The sequence below is a fragment of the Cebus imitator genome, unplaced genomic scaffold, assembly GCF_001604975.1.
Source record: "Cebus imitator isolate Cc_AM_T3 unplaced genomic scaffold, Cebus_imitator-1.0 Scaffold195, whole genome shotgun sequence".
Lineage (NCBI taxonomy): Eukaryota > Metazoa > Chordata > Mammalia > Primates > Cebidae > Cebus > Cebus imitator.
Genome location: NW_016107510.1, coordinates 2,508,987 through 2,531,432, shown reverse-complemented (window position 1 = coordinate 2,531,432; position 22,446 = coordinate 2,508,987). Strand labels below are relative to the sequence as shown.

At 39.0% G+C, this 22,446-nt stretch overlaps 1 protein-coding gene across 4 annotated transcripts in view; it reads left to right on the top strand.

Moving 5' to 3' along the window:
• Nucleotides 1-22,446, top strand: part of MPPED2 (metallophosphoesterase domain containing 2) — a 177,367-nt gene that overhangs the window by 32,928 nt on the left and 121,993 nt on the right. For all 4 annotated transcript variants that reach the window (XM_037745217.1, XM_017547096.2, XM_017547098.2 and 1 more), the window contains exon 3: nt 18,806-18,987. In XM_037745217.1, the coding sequence (XP_037601145.1) occupies nt 18,806-18,987 (182 nt within the window). The remainder of the gene's footprint in view (nt 1-18,805; nt 18,988-22,446) is intronic.

Here is a 22,446-nt window from a genome sequence, read left to right as displayed (position 1 = left end):
AAGGAACAGGACCGGGACATACTGTAGTCCCTGGAGCTGTGGTAGGATAGCAAAGCTTAACAACAGGAAAGAGGTAGAAGCCCATTTACTAGAATTGAAGTGAAACACAAGCAGAAGCAGGCAAGCAGAATGACTTGTCCCTGAAGCTGCCTGAAGCCTGGATTAGGATTTTTCTGAGTGCCGTCTACAGTAAGGGTCGGTTTAGGAGCCTGGCCTTGGACTGAGCTGAGTGGCAGGCCATGGCCCTGGGTAGGGGACTGACGTGAAGGCAGAGAACCAGTCTCTGCAGTTGTTGAGAAATTCACAAAGTACCTGAGGTCTCTAAAGTGGGCAGGCTGCCTTAAGACAAACCAAGAAGTCTAGGAAGGGTGTACTTTTCCTTCTCAGTTCTTGGTTTGCTTCATGAAGTTAACGAAAAGAAGCAATAGTCCTAGGTTCTTAATCTCTAGGTCCTTGATCTGATGCTTATGATTATTTACACTCATACTTGCCAGTGCAATATGACTCCCTGACAGCTTCCTCCTTCTTGCAACATAGGATTTTCTTCTTGTCTTCAATAATTCTGCAGTCCTTTCACTTTAATACCTGCTCTGTGCCAGAGATGGTGCTTGGCATTGTAGGTACCATATTTAACACCCAAAGAACCCTTTGAAGTGGCTACTTATCCCTCTCGCATGTGGCTTGAGTCAGAATTCAGGCCCAGCTCTTATCCTGACAAAGCCCATTGTTTTCCATTAAGCCATCCTGACTTTCAACTTGAAGCAGTTTCTTTTCTGTTTCTCAGTCTTGTTTTAACAGGAACGGTGAAGATTTTCAAAAAATCTTCACCAACTACTGTGCCTAAAAGTGCAAAAATGCTGTTTTCTCTTTGCTTAACCTTTAACTGCTTAAACCAAAAATTCATGTTTGTTTGTTTGAACCATAAGAAATGCAAATGCAACTTAGAACTTTTTCTTAAGACCACACAACCAGTTTTAAATTCAAAGACTTGGCTTTGAATCTTGGATTTTAAGATGATGATCATGCATGTGCATGAGGGTGTTAAGAGAGCCTTGATAGTTGTGATTTCTGATGTCAGTGTGACAGTCTATGACTATTGCAAGTTCTACATTGTTTTTTTCTACCTAATTGTTGCCCTTCTGCCCTCTTTAAAAAAAAAAAAGAAAATATAAGGAACATGGTCTATTATTTAAAAAGTATGTTTTATGGTGCAGTTCATGGCAAATGGTGTTGAGTGGTGATGGAACAGTGATTTTTAGAAATAAACTGAGTAGGGCAAGAGGAGAAAAGAAGGAATTCACATCTGCACCCTTGGTTTGCGTTGGAACACAGTCTACAAAGGTGGGTGGGAGGTGTTTGCGCTCTTCCCTGTGCTCACCGTGGGTGGCCGGGCCTGTCGAGAACATTATTTTATTTATCTTGGAGGAGTTGCTGTAATTATTGACCAGAACTACTGGCATTTGGGGTTCACACATCACTGGACTCAGGGTCTGTTGGCATTTGAAGAGTAGGACTCACGATGTTTCTTACTTATGGTGAAAAGTGATGTAGCTAGTTCCCAAAATGGCTGGTTCACGACCACAGGCAGGCCCCATCCTTAGGGCTGTGTGTCTTGAAATCTTGTCTAGGCTTGACAGCTTAAAAACATTTTGGGGGTACAGCAAAGCAAAATGGTTAAGAAAATCATGACAAAACTAACCTGTGAAATATCCCACAGCCAGTGAAAACATTTAGAAAGAGTCTGCAGTAACATGGAAAATGCTGACGTTATAATGGTCTAAGTGGAGAGAGAGAGAGAGAAAAACACACACACAGAGAAAGAAAGAAAACCCAGAATATAACATTTTGCATGCAGAGTGATTCCAATTATATTTTAAAAACGCATAGCAGAAAGATGAAATGGAAAGATACCAAAATGTTACTAGTAGCTATCTCTGGGAGGCAGAATTATGGGTTCATCTTTCTTTGCTTTTTATATACATATTCTTAATTTTACTAAACTTAATTATCTCTAACTTTAGTAAGCATATATTATATAACTAGGGTAAAAAAAAAAGCGTTTTCACAGTAAAAATATAACTTCTTATATTTTGGGGAAACTCCCCTTTGTGGATCAGGGATTTGTTTTTCCCTTACCATTCTGGCTTGCAGGTGGCTCCTGCTTGACCAGATTAACACAGGATATTGTGTTCAAGAACACCTATCTCATAAGAGTACTGAGGTGCTATAGAAGATGGTGGTTTTAACAGTATCAGATGAATAATAATTTTAAGAGATGGAGTTGACTTATGAAGTATAATATGACATGATTTTTTTTTTCCCAGTTAGGGTGTAGGATGCTTTATTATCTGTTTATGGGAGACCTGTATTTGGAACACTTCATCAAGGAGAGTATTCAGGTTTTTTCAACCTAGTGAAATTAGGACAATCCTGAGAAATTTTGCAGAGGCAAAAATAACAACAAAACAATTGCAGTAATTATGGGTCACTTAACGCCATGCTCAATGCATTCTCACTACTTCTTTTTCGTAACATCCTTATGAAGTATTTTTACCCCTAATGCAGACATGAGAAAATGGAAATATGAAGTTGAGAAACTTGCCCATATTCCAGGGGTTGTGCATTTGTGTATTTGAGATTTAAATCCATGCTATCTGTCTCTAGAACTTACTGTGCTCGTAAAGTTTGCTGGGGAGTCTAGAAAACTTCATGCGGGAATTTATATTAAACCATCTGTTTTTCTTTTAAATGAAATAAGAGACAGAATCAAATAATACATGGATCAGTAAAAACACTTGAAAAAAGCCCCTTTCAGTTTTTAGAGTGTTTTCCTTTTGACAGTATCAAAGTGGACCAAACTAGAATTTCATAAGTTGATTAGCTATTTTAAAAGGAATTTATTGTAAATCAGGAAAAACTTGTATTTTTTCAATCTAGCACTGAGTTTGTATAGAAAAAAGCACTGGACTAGGAGGTGCTATAATAGTGGTAAGCTGAGGAGTTACATTTCCCTTATAACGGAGGGCTTATGATTTATAGCATCTCTGACCATGGGGAAATTATGTAACCTCATAAGTCTAGTATTTCTCATCTGTAAAATGGGACTAATAATACCTACCTTATAGGGTTCTTGCAAGGAATCAATGAGGTAATGTTCATAAAGTGCTTGGCACGGTGCCTAAGCATGGGAATAGTGTTCATTGATGGTAGTGATTATTTTTATTACTGGGGGTTAGGAAGTACAGTGTGTGGGTCCAGTTCTGCTCCTAACATTGGCCATGAACAAGTCACTCAACCCTTCTGGATCTTAAACTCCAACGGGAATTTTTTTAAAAAAGTGTCCTTTTTACTGATAAAATGAGAATGAATTGAAATTATGTATGAGTCCACTTTTTGAAAAAGTATGAAAGATTTTACCAATATACATGAAAAAGATGGAAGGGGATAGCAGGTAGGTCAGAGGAGCAAAGTAGTTAACTTTCTTTGGATTTAAGTCCTAACTGGGACTTTCTCATACAAGTCCAGTTTGCATAGAACAAATTGAGTGACTTAAACTCAATCCCTTGTGAGAAAACACTTTAACTCAGAAACCTAACAGTACTGCTCACAAATTTGCCTGATTTTTGGCCTCTCATCATGAAGGGGCCTGAACTGAACCTGGCGGGAGATCTTATTGCATTTTTTTTCTCCAGGCTGTGCTTTCTGGTTAGTAAGGTCTCTGACAGGCCTGGCTGAGGTTTTATTCTTTCACTAGGGAGTGAGAGGAGAATGGAAATAGCCCATTTCTTCAGCCCTGCAAGCAGTGGAAGCATCAAATGTGTGTGTGAACTTGTCAATAACCTTCAGACCAAGTGCTTGTAAAAATTATCTGCTTCCTAAATTGCCACCAGTGCACTGGGAAGTTTTGCTTTGGTAAACTCCCATCAAAATTCCTGACTATTCTCACATCCCCTCTACAGGGCCACAATGGGAGTACTGATGGGCCTTGGCTCTGAAAGCAAACATTTAAGAGTCAGGGCAAACAAAGAAAAATTATATTCTAGTCCTGCTGCACTTATTGAAATGGGTTCAAGATATTCAGTGTGTTTACTAGTATAGATGACATGCTGCGACAGGGGTGGGAAAGACACAATGATTTCTTTGGAACCAGGGGCTGATTTGTTGTTGGGGATTATAAATCTTTTCACTGACTGTTTCTCAGGCCACCATTCACCCTAGAGTCCTACAGGAATCATGTTGCCTCCACTGAACAGCGCCAGCCCCAGTGCTAATCAAATTTAATCTATCAGCCAGGACTGCTTTCCTACAATGGACATTGGGGGGCATTGCCCATTAAAATGTTGATTCATTAGCACTGTCTTGAAAGCAAATCTGAAGGCTTGATAGGTGCTACTATCTTATTTTTTTTAAAAAATAACAATTGATATGGGAGTAGGAAGGGGGACTGATTTGAACTTAACATGCCTCTTTGGCCACCCCTCCCCAAAAGATAATTTAAAAACAGGCAGTGAGCCAGAGAAATTTCAAGGCTAACTTTCTCACGTGGAGGAGAAAAATTATTGCAGTGCCCTCTAGCTAAGTACACTCACTTCAGCTTTTTATCGATGGTGGCAGTCACGTGTGCGCCTCTTCATGAGGAAGAGAGCTTGAAACAATCACAGGGCAGAACCTCCAGAGGCTGGAGCTGGGGTGAGCTCTAATAGTAGGGCACAGGGAGTATCTGTAAGGTTTTTGCTTTTGTTTTTAGGAGAAGGTTTTCTGAGGAAGTAATCTTCCTGCCCCAAATTCAAAGTTAAACCCTTTTCATCTTATCCATCATTGCTCTAACAGAGACAGTCGATATTCCTGAGTTATAGGAGACCTGCGAGCCTCTACAGTAGGCAGTTTTGTAGAACTCATATGTATAGATAGTGGGCCTTCTACAATTTAACATTCACTTGAGGGTATGAAGGAATAAAAAGGAGCAAACTGATGGGATTGTGCAAACATGGTGCATGAAGACTTTCTAGTAAACCTCTAGCAAATGTTGACATAGAACTGAGAATTATCTGAAGTTTATTCTCCTGTCCAAAGTATCCAAGAAAGCAATTGATTGGAAATAGAGCAGGGTAAATTTTGACGTGAACCATAACAAGACCAATAAAATGTGGAAATGACATATAACCAGGTACAGAAAGAAAGCAGTTATGTCCAGGGTAAGAACAAGGATGTAATTGGCTTTGTGTGTTATTTTTATGTGTGTATAGGGATGAATATGTGTGGACATCAAATGCAAGCTAACTGTTAAAGTATGTTGTATAAAGTTTGATCTGTATAAAATGTGGTTTGTACTTTGAACTCATATACTCATATTTTTTTTGTTGCTTATCAAGTTTAGAAAAACTAACCACTTATTCCTGAAGGGTATTTGAGCTGACGAGTAGTCACAACTATAGTCATGATGATTTGGTGTCTAGATTTTTATGTAAATTGTTATCTGATAATGCATTCCTATTTGGCTTCAGTAATCTTTATACAACTGTGAAGTAGAGAGGTACAAGCTTTAACAAATTTAGAAAAATTCAGGTCACATTACAAATGCAGTGACCCCCTGGGAATTACCTTCTTTGTAAATGTGGTACTATGACTCACCTTCATTGACCCTTTCATAACTCTCTCTATATATATAATTTAAATTTTGTTTCTTTTATGTCAAATAACATTACTCTAGTTCTTTGCTTGGAAACCTAACCTTTCAAGTCCCAGGTAAAATGCATCTTTAGTGAAGATCTCCCTATTTTTAAATAGAACTAATTTCTTTCATCAATATTTCTCATAGAAGAATCTCAATAATGATGACTAACACTTACTGAGCATTCGATATGCACTGGGCCCTTTACAAGCAATAGTTACTTAAGCTGGGCATGGTGGCTAACACCTATAATCCCAGTGCTTTGGGAGACCAAAGTGGGAGAATCATTTGAGACCAAGAACTGGAGACCAGCCTGGGCAACATAGTAAGTCTCTGTCTATACAAAAAATAAGAAAATAAAAATAAGTTGGGTGTGGTGGTACGTGCCTGTAGTCCCAGATACTTGGGAGACTGAGGTGGGAGGATCCCTCGAACCCAGGAGTTCAAGGTTGCAATGAGCTATGATCGCACCATTGCACTCCAGCCTGGAAGAGAGAGAGACCCTGTCACAAAACAAACAAACAAACAAACAAAAAATAGTTACTTAATTTTGTATTGATAGTCAGTCTTATGAGGCTTATTTTCCCTAGTTTATAGATGAGGTTAATGAGGCTTTGATAGGTTTAGTAATTTGTCCAGAGTCTCATACCTAGGCAGTGGGAGAGCCATGGTCCAAACCCAGGAGTGGATTCCCTAAGTGACCTCACTATTTGCAGAAGTGACCTCTTAATCACTTTATTCTTTGTCACTCTTCCTCCCCTAGTATGTGCATAGGTATATACAATTTGGGGTCACACTGATTACAGTTTGGTATGTATGCCCTCCCAAATGAAAATGTGAGGTTCAAGACAGTAAAAATGGCATCTCTGCAAAAGAATAATGTTTTAAAAATTGACTCTTATACAGCTATACAAACACTTGTCAGAAATTTTACTTAAGTCGTTAATGAATGAGGGAACTAAGAAACTTGTAACAGATTTGTAGAACCATGAATTTATATGGAATAAAAAAATGCTGAAATTTGCCAATGGATCAAAAGTGGAGGGGAAGTCAACTTAATCTCCACTGGACATAATTTATTTACATCTGTAGACAAAAAATATTTGCATTGCTTTTAGTTATCTATAAGTTACAAAGTTAGAAAGTACAAAGAACATAAGCTCATGATTTAGACAGGCAAGAATCCAAATTCTAACTCCCAACCTTAATGTTTGACCTTAAGTGAAGTTTGGAGAATATAAAACGTCACACACACATACCCATACACAAACATCATACAGAGATTTTGAGAGGATAAAAGGTAATAATTTAGAAAAAGCCCCTGGCACATAGTAAATACTGCTAAATATTAGGCGTGATTATTAGTAATAAAGCAGCTATCAGAGTTCTAATACACAGTTGTTGTAAGGGTTATTGCCGAGTTTAGAAAGAGGAAACTGAGATCAGCATAAGAAAATCAAATGCCAATTTATTCAACTCCCTGGTGAGGTTCCACGGTCCCGGGGAGAGGAGCCAGGGAAGTCGCGCCTGACTTCCCAAGGCTGGGGTTTTTATGGCAAGTGTCTTGATTGGTTATGAGGGCAAGCTGCTATTAGTAGGTAGGCGGGATTTCCGGAGAGCGGGCCACCCAGGGGGAGTGGGATCTGGACTGGGCAAAATGCTATTGGGCAGGTTTTGGCAGGGCTTCTTTTAAATTTTGGCGGGGGTTTTCCAACGGCGCGCTAGGTGCTGCAGAGCTTAGTGTTGAGTGCAGATTCTGGTGCGGAGTGCAGAAGTGGGCGTTGGGGAAGCTGCGTGCTGGATGGAGCTAGATGCTGAGTGCAGGGTTTGATGTCGAGCGCAGAGTGGTGACGTAGTTTTCAGGCGCGGAGAGGGATGGGCCTGTCCGAGCTCCTGGCGAGGCAACCGGCCTTTCAGTTGTTGCTTAGTAAATGTTTGTTGAGTGACTAAAACGGGAGTGGACAAACTTTTTCCTGTTGAAAGAGTTCTGGACATGCCACTCCAGTTGTAGCACAACACAGTAGATAGCATTTCCTTTTGTTATTATCTGAAGTTACTTACCACTGGAATTGTAGTCAGACCCAGACATGATTCTCTTCTCAACTACGTACTAGCTGGGCAATCTTGGGCAAGTCAACCCACCATGTCTACAACTTGGATATACCAGCCCTGTGGTAATCATGAGGAAACTATGAAGTACTCTGCCAAGATAGTAAGTATGCATTTCCAGAGAGAGAAGAAAGTAGTCTTTCATGTGTTCTTTGGTTGAGTATGAACTATGTAATTTTTGTGGCTGAATAAAAAACCAGCCATTTCTGCAAAGTATTAAGAGGCGGGGTAAAATTGTTCTTTATAGGTACAAAACCATCTCCCGAGAAACAAATGTTAAGTCTAATAATCATTGTATTGGATTAATTTTGAAAGGTGGTTAACTGTTGACATTAGCTAAGACATGTTGTCTTAGCAAATATTTGTCTTCAAACTCACATATATGATGTTTCACATATATGATGTCCCACATGTAGTAAAAAATGGTCTTTTTGTCTTAGGCATGAATGGTTCTTAGAAAGTAAGTTTATCAATTCAACCCAAAGTTGGGAAAAAACAATACAGGCCATTAAAAGCCAACTAAAATGGCCACACACTTTAAAAAGGCCCATTAGCCATGCAAATATGAAGTTACCTTCACTTCAGATAAGCACAATTAACTAAACAATGAAGTCCATTAACAACTGCTTGTGAGACATTAAGCTTTGGGGAAACTGGGCTTTGATGAGTTGGAAAGGAAGGAAAGACAGAATTTGTTCTCAATTTGGGCTAAATTTTAATACGAAAGAAATCTTGTTTACTCAGCTAGAGCCAATGCTTTTAGTAAATCCCACTCCCAGCTCTCTCCTCTGCAACATTAAAAAAACAAGTTTGTGTTTTTGATGGCTCTTAATGTTCTTTCTACTGGAGTGAGCTAGGTTAAGACCTGTTTGAGGCTGGGCAGTGTTTGGAAATAATTCACATTTTTTTCATGTTGTTATAATGATTGATTTTAAAACTATAATTCTAAAAACATAGGTTTAGGCATGTCAGTACTGTTTTTCCGAACTTTGGGTTGAATTGATAAATTTACTTTTTAAGAATCCGTCAGGGCCTGGCACGGTGGCTATTGTCTGTAATCCCAGCACTTTGGGAGGCCGAGGTGGGCGGATCACTGGAGGTCAGGAGTTCGAGACCAGCCTGGCCAGCATGGCAAAACCCCGTCTCTACTAAAAAATACAAAAATTACCCCACCATCGTGACAGGTGCCTGTAGTTCCAGCTACTCAGAAGGCTGAGGCAAGAGAATCACTTGAACCCAGGAGGCGGATGTTGCAGTGAGCTGACATTGTGCTGCTGCACTCTGGCCTGGGTGACAAGAGCAAGACTCATCAAAAAAAAAAAAAAAAAAAGAATCAATCATGTTTAAAACTATGTGGCCCATTTTAGAACAGAATCTGCTCTTAGATCTCTGTGTGCTGTTTTGTATAAGAAGAGATTGTAGAAGCTGGAGTAAAGCACACACTGAGCAGTCACACTGGGGCAGGGCCACCTCCTAGCCCTATGCCTTTGCCATATTGCTTAATCTGAGTCTCGGTGTCTTTGTGTGTCAAATGGGAAAAAGAGCCTATTGCTGTAAAGGTCAAATGAAAATGATCCATGTAAAGTGCCTTGTACAGTGCCTGACCTCTAAATGAAAACTGCTGCCATGACTCATCATCATCATCATCATCATCATCATCACTGTATTCAGCCAAAAAATAATGTTAGTGTCCTGATAAGTACAGATCAGTTAGTGTCCTGATCCGAAAAAAGATGGGTATAAGACAGAGCTGTAGGAGACTTAGTGGTGTAGGATGTTGTCGTTCATTTTTGACCACTTCTCCAGTTCTCTTTTATAGTAGAAATTTATGTGATTATTGTGATGGTTTCTGTTTATGATAACCATTAATTTTCTGTTGCTTTTCCTTCACATTCTCTCCTTTGTGCTTTCTTCTCTAATGGATTTGGCTTTGTCACCATATTCCTAGATTCTTAGCAATAAATTCCAAACCAACCTTTCTTCAAGAATCCCCCCAACTCCCATCCTGTAGGAAGCAATGCAATTTTCCTAAAATTCAGCTTTCCCTGTGGCCATCTGAACCTGTTACTGGGTAGAGGGAGAGAGATGTTTTCCATGACTTCCGAGTTCAAGCCCCATAGTCTGGCTCTCTGAGGTTCAGACCCTAATCTCCTCAGCCTTTCAAGTCTTCTACTGATCACCATTATCATGACTCTGCTTCTGCCATGCTTGTTTACTCACAAGTCCCTGAACATGCTAAGTGCATTCACACCACACTTCATAGTTCTCTAGATGCCCTTCTCCTGATTTTCCAAGTCTTGTGTTTATTTTAATTCCAAGTGAAGTCCCAGCTTCAGACCACTTTCATGCCTCTTTTTTCTGAGCTCCTAAGAGTGCCAGTTCTTTGTCTCATGCGCTTGAAACTGACATACTACCTTGTGTTCTGTGCCCACTGCAATGTTACCTGTCTTTCTTCCTAGCCCGTAGGCAGTGATGGATATTTTTTCCTTTACTCCATAGCACCTCAAACATTCTTAATTATAACACTTTGCACGTTATTTCATAAATCACCTATTTACATATCACATAGACCATCTCAGACTTGCTGGTAGCTGTCTTCCTGGCACCTGGCAAAGTCTGTGGTCTGTAAACGGTGCTCAATAAATGCTTGTGAAATAACTAGATGGCAGAGCAGTTACCAGGCCTCATAGTAAGCATTTGTTGAATAGTAAATTGACAGATCAATTGCAGAATCCTCGAGGGAACCATCTTTATTGCTTCTTTGTCTTTCTTATACCTACCAGGTTACCTGGTACACAGGTAGGTGCTTAAGTGATGGTTATTGACCTACTGCCTGACCAACTGAGAGACCAACATACTGTGTGGAATAATGGGCACTCAGTACAGTATCACATGCCTTTTTTTTTTTCTCTCAAATGCAAGGCCATTACCCAGAATTTTAGGCTGATTAACGTGATTGCTGTGTTAGAAGGGAGGGAAACGTTTAACCCTGGACAATACATCTCCAGTGGGATATTTATGACCCAACGATATGCCATCTGAGAGGTTTCAGTGGCTGACACAGTAGTTAGCCTGATGGACATAAAAACACCTCAGATGGCACTAGGAGAAGGACCATGAATTCATATTGCATGCAGTGCTCAAAGAATTAAATTGTTACCACTTAACATTCATTGGATGTCAGCACTGTACTTTTGTATGAGGAAAAAATAGAGGAGACACACTCCGTGCAGTGGGCTTTGTTAGCTATAATTAGTTGGTGATAGAACAGTGTTGATACAGCAGTTCAGCAGTTAAAGGAAAGCAGTGCCTGTGGTACAAATGTGAATATATTTATACGTCTGGTTCTGTTCTGCTTACTGTGTTTCAGCACGATTACTGTTCTGTGACATGATGGCTAAACTAGGAGAATTTTACCAACTCATAGTTAAAAAAAAAGAAAGAAAGAAAAGAAAAAATAAGAACAACACCATTTCTGGAACACCTTAGTTCAATCACATATGCTATAATTTTTGTTTTGTTGTTGTAGCTGGAATTCTGGCTCCTTTGTTCTCTTTTGCAGTAGATCTACCTAGAAGCTCACTCTATAGTCATAAATTGCAGTTTCACTTTTGTTAATGTAAACTCTTGCTAATTCTGATTATATATGGATGGATCTGGATGGCATTTATCTTTGCATCGTCTGGGAAAGCATAACATAAAGTTGCAAAGAGAAAGAGTATGTTTGAAGTGACTTGAGAGCCTAAATTGTTTCTGGTCTTTCATCGGTAAATAGTGATGTATAAACTGTGTGGCTAATCATGGAACTTTGGGGTCATTTGGTCTTGCTCTCTTTTCACACTCCAGGGACAGAGGCTAGAAGAGGGGAAGTGACCTGCCCAGGGTCACACAGCTGATTGATGACATATGTAGTAAGAGCACAAAAGCCCCTGGACTCCACAACCAGGGATCTTTTTTATATGAGACTCATCAGTCAGCTCTAAGTAGTTCCTCTGAAGAGACCTGTTTGTGGAACCAAAACAGTATGTACGTGTGTCCTGGCATCTCTGAGAATCAGGAACCCTTATATCTTTATCAGTATTCTAAAAATCAAACTTCTGTATTGTTCACTCTCTGCAATATGCATTTTTTTCATTTAGAAGCCTTTTTTGGTAACCTTAGGAGACTTATTTAGTTTAGGAGAATTCATTACTTCACTTCTCACCTAAATTATCCATGACTGGATAGAGAGCACTAAAACTTGGATATTTTTGACAATGAATTCCAATAATTTTGGACGGTCTCTCTATTAATGGTTGCCAGAGTTTAGGTGACCAATTTGGCAGCATTTTACAATTTAAAAATTATTTTTATTCTCCAAGTGCAGGTATGTTATAGCTTGCAAAATTAAATGGGTGAAAAGATAAGTGAATTGAAAGTTAGAAAATCTGAGTTCTAGTTATGGCTCAGACTCTTCATGGTAAGATGAATTATTTTAAACCAGATGAGTGTTTTCCAAAGCGTGGAATATGTATCATTAGTGTTAATAAGCAAGACACTTTAGAGAAGATACACCTTAAATGAAATTTAAATACTTATATTTTTATTTTATTTCATTTTTATATTTATTTTTTTTCAAGACAGTCTCGCTCTGTCACCCAAGCTGGAGTGCAGTGGCACAATCTCAGCTCACTGCAGCCTCGACCTCCTTGGCTCAAGTGATACTCTTAACTTAGCATCCTGAGTAGCTGGAACTGTAGGCATGCACCATCATACCTGGCTATTTCTTTATATTTTTGGTAGAGATGGGTGTTGCCATGTTGCCCAGGCTGATCTCGAACTCCTGAGCTCAAGCAATCCACCTACCTTGGCCTCCCGAAATACTGGAATTACAGACATGAGCCACCATGCCTGGCTTGTGTTTATTTTAATGTGTAGTAGAAAAGTAAAAGCAGCGTATCTGATTGATGACTTTAAAGATGCTATTTTTCAGGGCAAAACTAAAAAATATTTTGTAAAAACTATTAAGCACTTAACAAAAATTAAGGACTAGTACAAGTGAGTAAGGTAAAGAAGATTATGGAGATTATACTAAAAGAAGTGGAACACAGGATCAGATCATCTCTAAGCTCTTTTAAACATAAAAATTCTGTAATTCTGGTAACTTAAACCTGTTATTTATTTGTTCATTGTTGTGCTGGCAGGATTTACCTGTCTTTATCAAATAGTATGTCCAGGTTGTATGATGGAACATCACAAATATAATTTGAACATTCATGCTATCTAAATTTTCTGGATAAAAATGAAAGCCTTGATATCACATTGGAAACTTTTTAGACACAAAGTTAGTGGGTTGGGCGCCATGGCTTATGCCTGTAATCCCAAAACTTTGGGAGGGCAAGGTCGGTGGATCACCTGAGGTCAAGAGTTTGAGACCAGCCTGGCCAACACGGTGAAAGCTTATCTCTATAAAAATACCAAAATTAACCAGGCATGGTGGCGCATGCCTGTAGTCCTAGCTACTTGGGAGGCTGAGACAGGAAAATTGCTTGAACCCTGGAGGCAGAGTTTGCAGTGAGCTGAGATTGTGCCACTGTACTTCAGCTTGGGCAACAGAGCGAGACTTCATATCAAAAAATAAAAAATAAATAAAAAGTCAGTGGAATGCATAAGAACACATCAGGGTTTTAAAGTGGAATGGGGGTTGCCGAAATCCCTTTAAAATGCTTTGTAAGGGTACAGTTCTATTCTCTTACTGAATTATAGGTTGACTGTGCACACAAAAGTTATCCTGCATACATGGTCTGAAGAAGAAATCCATGTCACAACAAACCACATGACAGGTTTTCTGAAGATCTACCAATGAGGTTTGCAATACTGTATTCATTTGTTATTGGAAAAAAATAGCAAATATGGCCAGAAGAAGACTCAGAATGGAAGCCATAATATTATCACATTTTTTGTGGGTAAAAAACTCTAATATGTCAATACTGAATAAACAACCAATGGTTTATTTGTTTGAATATGCGGTGAGATATATAAGCATTTGATGATAAGGCTTTAAGAACAGAATTGGAAGCTTGGCATAAAACTTGAAGAGTTAATTGGAAAATGGTTTAACATGATAGCTTGGGCCTTCTCTAGAAAAATCTGCCAGTTTGTTCAGCACTGCCACCTCCCCATGGCCTGGAATAGCATCTGTCTTTGATGAACAGTTCATTGGTCCATGAATTCACACAGACCATGAATTCTGACACTACAAAGGAGGCGTTCTCACCAATGAAATTACATATAGGAGGAAATCACCTAAATTCTGAGAACATTAGCCATCCTATCACACAAGGAAAAATGGAAGAAACTGTAGCTACTCAACTAGAGTGGAGATTATTTCAGGGGATTATAATAGATTGTTTTCAAATATTGAAAAACTGTCCGATGGAAAAGGGACTGGATTCTTACTTTCTTGTGATTTCAGAGGGCAGAACTAGGATTAAGGAGGAAGGACAAGCAGGACATAAATATATTAAAGACCATGGATTCTGCTCCCAGCATATGCTGCGTGTTGTGTATATGATTTATTTTAATTCTCACAAAGTCCCTGAGTGATAGCTGTTATTATCTCTCTATAACAGACAAAGAGATGGAGATCAGAGAAGTTAAATGATACTACTACTAATGGTAGTAAAAATACTATTAGTTACTTGTAAAAAAAAAAAACAAAACAACTAACTTTTATTGGGTATCTACTTTATGTCAGATACTGTTCTAAATGATTTGAGTACATTATCATTTTTTATTCTCATAAGAGTCTTAGGAGATAGGTACTATATTTGTATCCATTTTACTGATGGGGGAAGCAAGGCACAAGGGTTAAGCCATTTGCTTGGAGTTGCATGTTAATAAGTTGAGTGGATTTCAGAGCCAGGCAGTCTGGCTCTACAGCCAAACGTCCTTCACCCTTACACTGCTCTACTGCTCCATTTTTGGAGCATTTGTTGTGTGTCAAATGTACTTGATAGTTTATATCCTCGTAGCAAATAGCAAATTAGGCATTATTATTCCCATTTTACAGATGAGAAAAAATGAAGTTTAAAGGAATCAAGGAAGTTGCTCAAAGCCAATGACTAAGTTAAAATTATTATTCAGTCTTCAGGTTCCAGGCCAAAGTCTTTGGACCATGCTTAGCTTTCTTAGGGGGACAGAATCTGACTTTCTGACAAGTAAAGCTATCAAAAACCAGAATGGGTTGCACAGGGGGCGGAAGGAGCTCTCCTTCTCTGGAAATCTTGAAATGAAAATTAAGGCCAGGTAGGGTGGCTCATGCCTATAATCTCAGCACTTTGGGAGGCCAAGGTGGGAAGATTACTTGAGTCCAGGAGTTCAAGACTAGCTTGGGCAACAAAACAAGAACTCATCTGTACTACTAATAATAACAAGAAAAATAAGCTGGGTGCAGTGGCCCGTGACTATAATCCCAGCTATTCTGGAAGCTGTGGTGGGAGGATTGCTTGAGTTTGGGAGACCAAGGATGCAGTAGGCTATGATTGCACCACTGTACTCCAATCTGGGTGACAGAGTGAGATCCTGTCTCAAACAAACAAACAAAAAACAAACCAACCAAACACAAAACATTATGTCATCTAGAGGGAAGGGATAGAGGAGATTCAGGCATCATGTAAAGCGTTGAACCAGATGCCCCATAAGGTTTTGTCCTGCTCTGGGATTTTATGTTGTTGTGTTTTCTTCTCATCTTCCCATGTCATCTTGTTTTCCCCCAGGTGTACTCAAACATATGTGCACATCTCACTCTAATATTTGAATCTGGCTCTGGGGTTTAGATTGCCATGGTAAGATATTCACTTGCTAGGATATTTGACATGTTGCCTTGGGGGAAATGTTATGTCATTTGAGAACTCAGCAGCACAAACAGCAAGTGGCAAAGTTGTAAACTAAGGATGAAAATGTAGTTCGAAGGTCTTCACACAACGTGATCAGATAGGATCTTCCATAGCAGTCAGGGTCTCCCTTAGATGTACTTTTATAGTGAAAATGTTTGGCTGTCGTCACTTTTGAAGGTGTTTATCAAATGAATTTGGGAGGAGTAGTTTCCTGAGGGTGGTCTCAGTTTTAATGCTCTCCACTGGAATTTGTCCACTCTACTAGAGGTCTTATTTTCAACTCTGAATGCCCGTGGTTGGGGGGAGGGGAGGCGGGGAATGTCTTCTTCCTATTAGCTCCAGGTGATATTTGTCATACTATCTTACTGAGTGGTTTTGGCGTGTTGCACTGGCCTCTCTTCTGAAACCATCTCTTGCTCTGTACTTAGTCCTATGGAAAACAAAGATTCTCAGCACTTCTGGGTCAGGGGATCTACATAAATTTTCATATGCATCTATATACACCTCACTTCCCCTATCTCCTGCTTTGAATCAATCCTCTGTGCATTCTCCCTAATGTCTACAGATTGTTTCTCTTTGGTGGCATCATGGTGGTGATGTTGTTGGGCGAGGCTTCTTTGTTTGTCTTGCTGTCTACTTTGGACTCAAAGCTTAGAAGAAATACTTATTATTTTAGCTCAAAGCTGAGAAGAAACACTTTTCTCCTTTTTACAGTTCCCTCCACTCTACTGTTCCTTGGCCTTTGGATGTTTAAACGTTTCTCTAAAGGAGGTGGGAGGTGGGGAAAGAGCTTGAAGAGATTCAGAATTTGCCTGGTGTTCCCCATAATGTCAGAAAATTTATTGCCCAGTATGGAGCCAAGATGGGGAATCAATTATGTACCATGTGATGACTGGCTACTCTAAAGTGGGTAGATTCATAGAAGAGGGACCTGTTTACAGCAAGAGGTTTACATTTGTGCTACTTCCAGTCTAATTCAAAGTGATGACAATGATGTCTCTCTGATAAGCTGAGATGGCCACCCAAAGGATTTTGATGCAGTATCTGGGTCTGTAGCTTAGCTGAGTTACAGAAAAGAAGTACTGGGGTTGGTCTATATGTTAGTAGTATGATAAAAGAAAACAAAGAAACACTAGAATAGATAGATTTTACATTTATTCATATATTTAGAGATACATTGGTTGATTTATTAAATTTTCATTCAAATGTTGGTACATTAAGTATAAATGCAAACAGTCCCATTCTAGTGAGCATTTAACTGTTGGTATAGGAATATTACTTACCACTTAGAGAGAGAGACACAGCCTTAGTAGGGAACAGTCAGCCATTCACCGGGAAAACTACTTTTCGAAGACATGAAATGTTGTTAAGATTGTAAGCACTGAGACTGAGTATAACCAAGTCTCAGTGATGGAAAGGAAGACACCAAACATTTTTACATCTAAAAAAGCAACATTTGCTCTAAGGAGGAGGGTTTCCAGGTTACTGATGAGATCTCAGTGGATTAGTGAATTTTCTATGTTGTAACAGCATATTAATTTCTAACATTTCTATCAGGTAAAATCCATTAATTTTTTACAGAAATTAAACTTTCCTTTTGGGCTTCCAATTAGACCCACTGTAATAACCAGTTCATAGTTCCTTCCTTCCTCCACCCCTCTCTTCTGCCCTTCCTTCTTCTTGCCCCTCTTACTTTCCTTCTTCTCCGACACAGATAAGAGGAAATAAAAAGGTTATTGAAGAAATGTGAGACTATCCAGGTTGCACACTGATGTCTTCTATTTTCCTCACTGAAATTGTCGTTGTTAAAACAGATTGTTTCTTTTAAAAATATAAAAGGAAAAGAGAAAACAAATTAAACAAAGCCTGTAGAGGCAATATGTTTAGGGAGTCTTGTGTGGAGCTTTCAGTGTGTTCACTGCTGCATGTTAACTATCAAGGGTTGAGGCTGGGATATGAAATATTGTTCCTTATTTAACGTTTCACACTCTAATCTCTGCACTGCATATTTGTTTCTCTTGTGACCTTCTCTTTGCATTTATAACTGTTTATTTTCACCTATAATCCAAAAATAAGTGTACATTCCTACAGAGAAAGGAAGCTGTCAGTGTAGAGTTAATATAGTTAAAGCTGCCTTAACTCAGCGACAAACCCCTTAAATAATTAAAACTGTATGCTTGAAGAGTCAGATTTGCATTTCTTTACCAAGTTTATTTAGTACACTTTGTTACACTCAATTAAATGAGAATGTTCTGTTTCATTTTCTTTGCTTCGGGTTGATCATTTTGCCTTTTGATTCTTATGCCCTGGTGTAGTTTCATAGTGCTTAGGTCTCTAAAACTATACATATATTAATGCATATGTAGATATATACATCCCATTAAAAGGCTTAATATTTGCACTGAATATATTCTTTGCCCAAGGCACTTGAGCCTTCCTAGTAATGTCAGGTATAACTGGGACTGCAGATAATTCATCGTGGTCAAAATGAGTTTGACAAAGTTCTTTTAATATCCAGCGTCTTTTTTTCCCTTTTTCAAAGCCCTGTTATTTTGGTATCACCTTCCCTCCCTACAGTTTGATTTGTGAATCTCTTAGCAAAAACAAGAAGATACAGGTGTTGAATGGTTGTGGAAAGGAAATTAAATATAACTGCTGTCTCTTCACATCTCAGTTGGCAGAGCATGTGCAGACTGCTCTCTGTAAATTAGTTCATTGCTTAAGTTATGCATGTTTAAGAAGGAATAAATTAGTTATCCATTTCCTAATGAGTAGTGGGATCAATTGGAGCATGATGAGAGAGAAATAGCATAATTTTGCTTCCCCAGTTGGGGTTCAATATCCCTAAACCTCACCATTAATTACTCTATCTGTTTCCTGGGTTATTTCAACTCTATATGTAAGATATTATTTCCTTTTAATTTTCCTACCAGGTAAGTAAGTCTTTTTGAATTTGCCTAGTGGTTTTGTAGATGAGTGATGCTGTCTCCTTTATACCCAGAAGTGTCCTTTATTACAATGGGCCCTTCTGCCTTTGCATCAGTTTGTCTGGATGTGTTCACGAATAACAATAAATATGTATGTGTGATGACAATTTCAAGGGTTCTAATATGTTTAACTGTTATGGGATCTGTTATGTCTACTTTAGGGTCGACCCCATCCCATATGACACTCCAAAACCAGCGGGCCACACGCGGTTTGTCTGCATCTCAGACACACACTCCAGAACAGATGGTATCCAGATGCCTTATGGGGACATCCTTCTCCACACAGGCGATTTCACCGAGCTGGGACTGCCCTCAGAGGTTAAGAAGTTTAATGACTGGTTAGGTAAGGAATGATTGCGTTCTGGCGGCCCCAATTAACCTTTCCCGTCTGAGTGTCACTCACTGCGTCCTAATTGAATTAGAGCACTTGAAAGCCAGCTCAGCCATTTCTTGTATGATATGCGGTGGTGTCTAGCTTTAATCCAATTCTGTTAATTAAAGATGAATTTTTAGATATTTAATTTTACTGTGCATCCTTTCAGTGCCTGGCCTTGGCGGCTCTGGGGCAAAGGGATGGAAAGCTTTGAAACCGATCTCATCTCACTCATTCTGCTTTAATGAGGGCATGCATTGGCACACAGGAGACCTAGAATCATATTTTTAATTCATTGGCTCTGCAATCTTTCCCAGATATTATAAGCAAAGATATACAAATGACCTACTAGTAAGAGAACATTTCTAAAATGAAGGGGAATATAAAAGTCCTTCTACGAAGCAAAGTTCCTATAGCATAGTGCTACTTGGGAGCAGATTTTCTAAGCGAGCTGGAGGGTGTTCTAAGGCCCCTGAAAACATCAGATGTATTACTGTAAACTGAAAACTTGGGATATGAAATTGCCCTGTGTTCTGTAAAAGGGTTAATAGAAACTTTCTGGTCGTTATGGAAGCACCCACAGGTCAGAGTTACTGTAAAATGTTGGATCCTGGTTCCACTTTCAGAGGGAAAGAAGTGCAAGTGTTCTGAGATTTTAGAATCTCTAAAGATGTAAATAATTATATAGTAAAGAGCAGACATCACTCTGGGAGCATTACAGCATCAATAATATGTCAGCCAACAAAAATAACTTGGGAGATTTAGGCAAAAACTTTGCAGTTTTGTTTTCCATCAAACGAAAGCAGGGTTTGAAAATTTTTTTAATGTTTGATTAAATGATAAGATGTATGTGTTAATGGAAAGACGATATTTTAGAATTGTAAGCAATAAACAACTAATAACATAATTATTTTGATTTTTCATGTGACTTTGCTTATCTATTCATATTTTATATGGTTGACATCTAAGTACATATCTGCTCCTTGACTTTTGGCTGTTTTCATTTAATAGTATTTATTGGTAAGAATTAAAGTGTTTTTGCACAATTTTCATATTTGTCCTTTTTGATAGCAGCAGGGCATTCATATGGTTGGCTATGCCTTTCTTTAATAAGACATCTCTCTAAAACTGAGCATTTAAACTGATGTCAGTTTTTTCTCTGGTAGCTAGCACTGAAATGTGTGTTTTTGTTTGTGTATGTTGTTTTGTTTCCATTGATTTATTTCTTAGGGAAAAATGCTATATTTAAGTTGCTAAGTCAAAGGATATGAAATTCTTTGTGGTTTTTGCTGCATGTTGGCATCTTGCTTTCCAAGGGCACTGAGGCTGTGTGCTTCACTTGCAGTGAATAAATGTATGGCTACCAATTCTACCCTGGTCTTGGCAGCATTGGATGTTAGAGCATTTATATTTTGTGCTGTTTTAGTGGGCACTCAATCATGTTATTTAAAACAGCAAGATATTTTAAATATCATTTAGCATAATCTCATTTTTACAGATGACACAGAGATATAGAGAAGTTAAGCGATTTTCTCAGTTTCATAGTGGTGGAGTTGGTTCTAAATCCAGATCTTTTCACTTCTGTTTTTTTGCCTCTGTAAAATTTCAAGTACAATAATCTCTTTATTTTAGCAAATTTTATTCATGAATAATTAGCAGTTAAAATTATTGCTGAGTAAATTTTGACATTTTTAAACTAGTCTGTGTCAATGGAATTTCAGCACAAAAATTATCAAGCTGCATAGACAATGTTGACTTTTAAAAGAGGATAGCAGCACTGTGGGAAGTGTTTATAGAAAAGCAGGACAGGTTAGTCCTGGTTGTAATCTTGTTTAGCCACTGACCTTGGGCAACTGAGTTAACCTGCCTTTTCCCCTTGGCTTCCCCCTGCAGGACTAAGGATTAATACTACCTGTCTTTCTGGATTGTTATGTAGATTAATCAGTAAATGATTGCTGCTAGTGAGTTTTTGTGGGCCATTAATAACTGAATGGGGAATGTGGCGAATGAACCATCAACATATATTTAAAGGGTGAAAACAAGAAGAGGCCAGAGGAATTATTTAGTAGATTAGAAGTGAACACTGGGAGATTTTATAAGGGAAAGTACTCCATAAATGGAAATGTGCCGTAACTAAGGAAATACGATGATAAGGAAATAAAATGCTAAGGCACAGCTGCATGGCCAGTTCCTTCTCTTCTTATTTCCCCTCTGATCTGATCTAGTGAGGCAGGAGGAAGAGGTTTCAGCATGGGGTGCAGAATGTGAGACCGAAGGGAGCCCATGGGATATGGGTAGAGAAGTTGGGATCCCATAGAGAGGGCCAAGAATAGCTCACTGTTACCCAGGCAACCTCATGGTGCTCAGAGGGTAAGAGATGGTGTGTGATATCACTCTACCACTTGGCTCAATCAGGAACCTTTCTGAAAGGGTACTTCTAGCAGCAGCTGCCAGGTGGCCTGGCAGAGTAGAGTCAGAGGTCAGATCAGTCAGTCTAGGGCTTTAGGGCTTTTGCCATAATAGGGCATCAAGCTGTCAGTGGGGCATGGGTCTCACAGATTTGGGAGGCATTTAGAGTCCAGTTAATCTCTGATTTCTGTCTTTCTACTCTGGTATAGACTACCCTGATTATTGAAATCAACCTCACTGTCTCCCAAGCTCTTTTATTCTGTCTCTGGGCTAATTTGTTTCTACTATAGGCAAGGCACACCTTCTATACCTGTAACATCCCTCTGAAGTTGCTAATGTTATTCCCATTTTACTGAAGGTCATTTAGTATTAGAAGCTCATAGAGGCTGAATATCCACCCGGGTTTACTCAGCTAGTAGACCTGGGGCTGTCTGACTCGAAAAGGTGAGCCCTTTTCCTTTGTCATTCTGTGATATTACGACAAGGCTTTGTGACATCTAGAAACATGCAGATTTGAGGCTTGCACTAGAAAGTGCTGTAGCTTCTTGTTGAGTAGCTGTTTGACTATGTGCTAACAGTGCACATATTTGAAAGATGTGTTTAAGCTCTGCCAATCTTGAATCTCACCCTTGACCTAGCAGCTGCAAGGCCTGGGAATCCCATCATGAGTTCTTTGTTGGTTCAGAGACGATGGTCCCTGGTTAATCTGTACATATGTCACCTAGCAGGTGTAACAGAGAAAGTTATTAATATGGGTAATTTATCAGATAATCTAGCACAGCTTCATCTTAGTTCACAGAGAGATTGAACTCAAACCAGATACCATTACAGGATGGAGGGGGAATGTAACATGTAATGATTCTGAACAACTGGGAAAACACTGCCAGCTTCGAATTCACTACCTTTGATAAGTTGTGTAAACTCTTGAGCCTTGATTTACTCATTTCTAAAATGGGCATCATAGTGATAATACACCACCCTACAGTGGTGATGAAGATATGCTCTGTGATAAAGCTAATA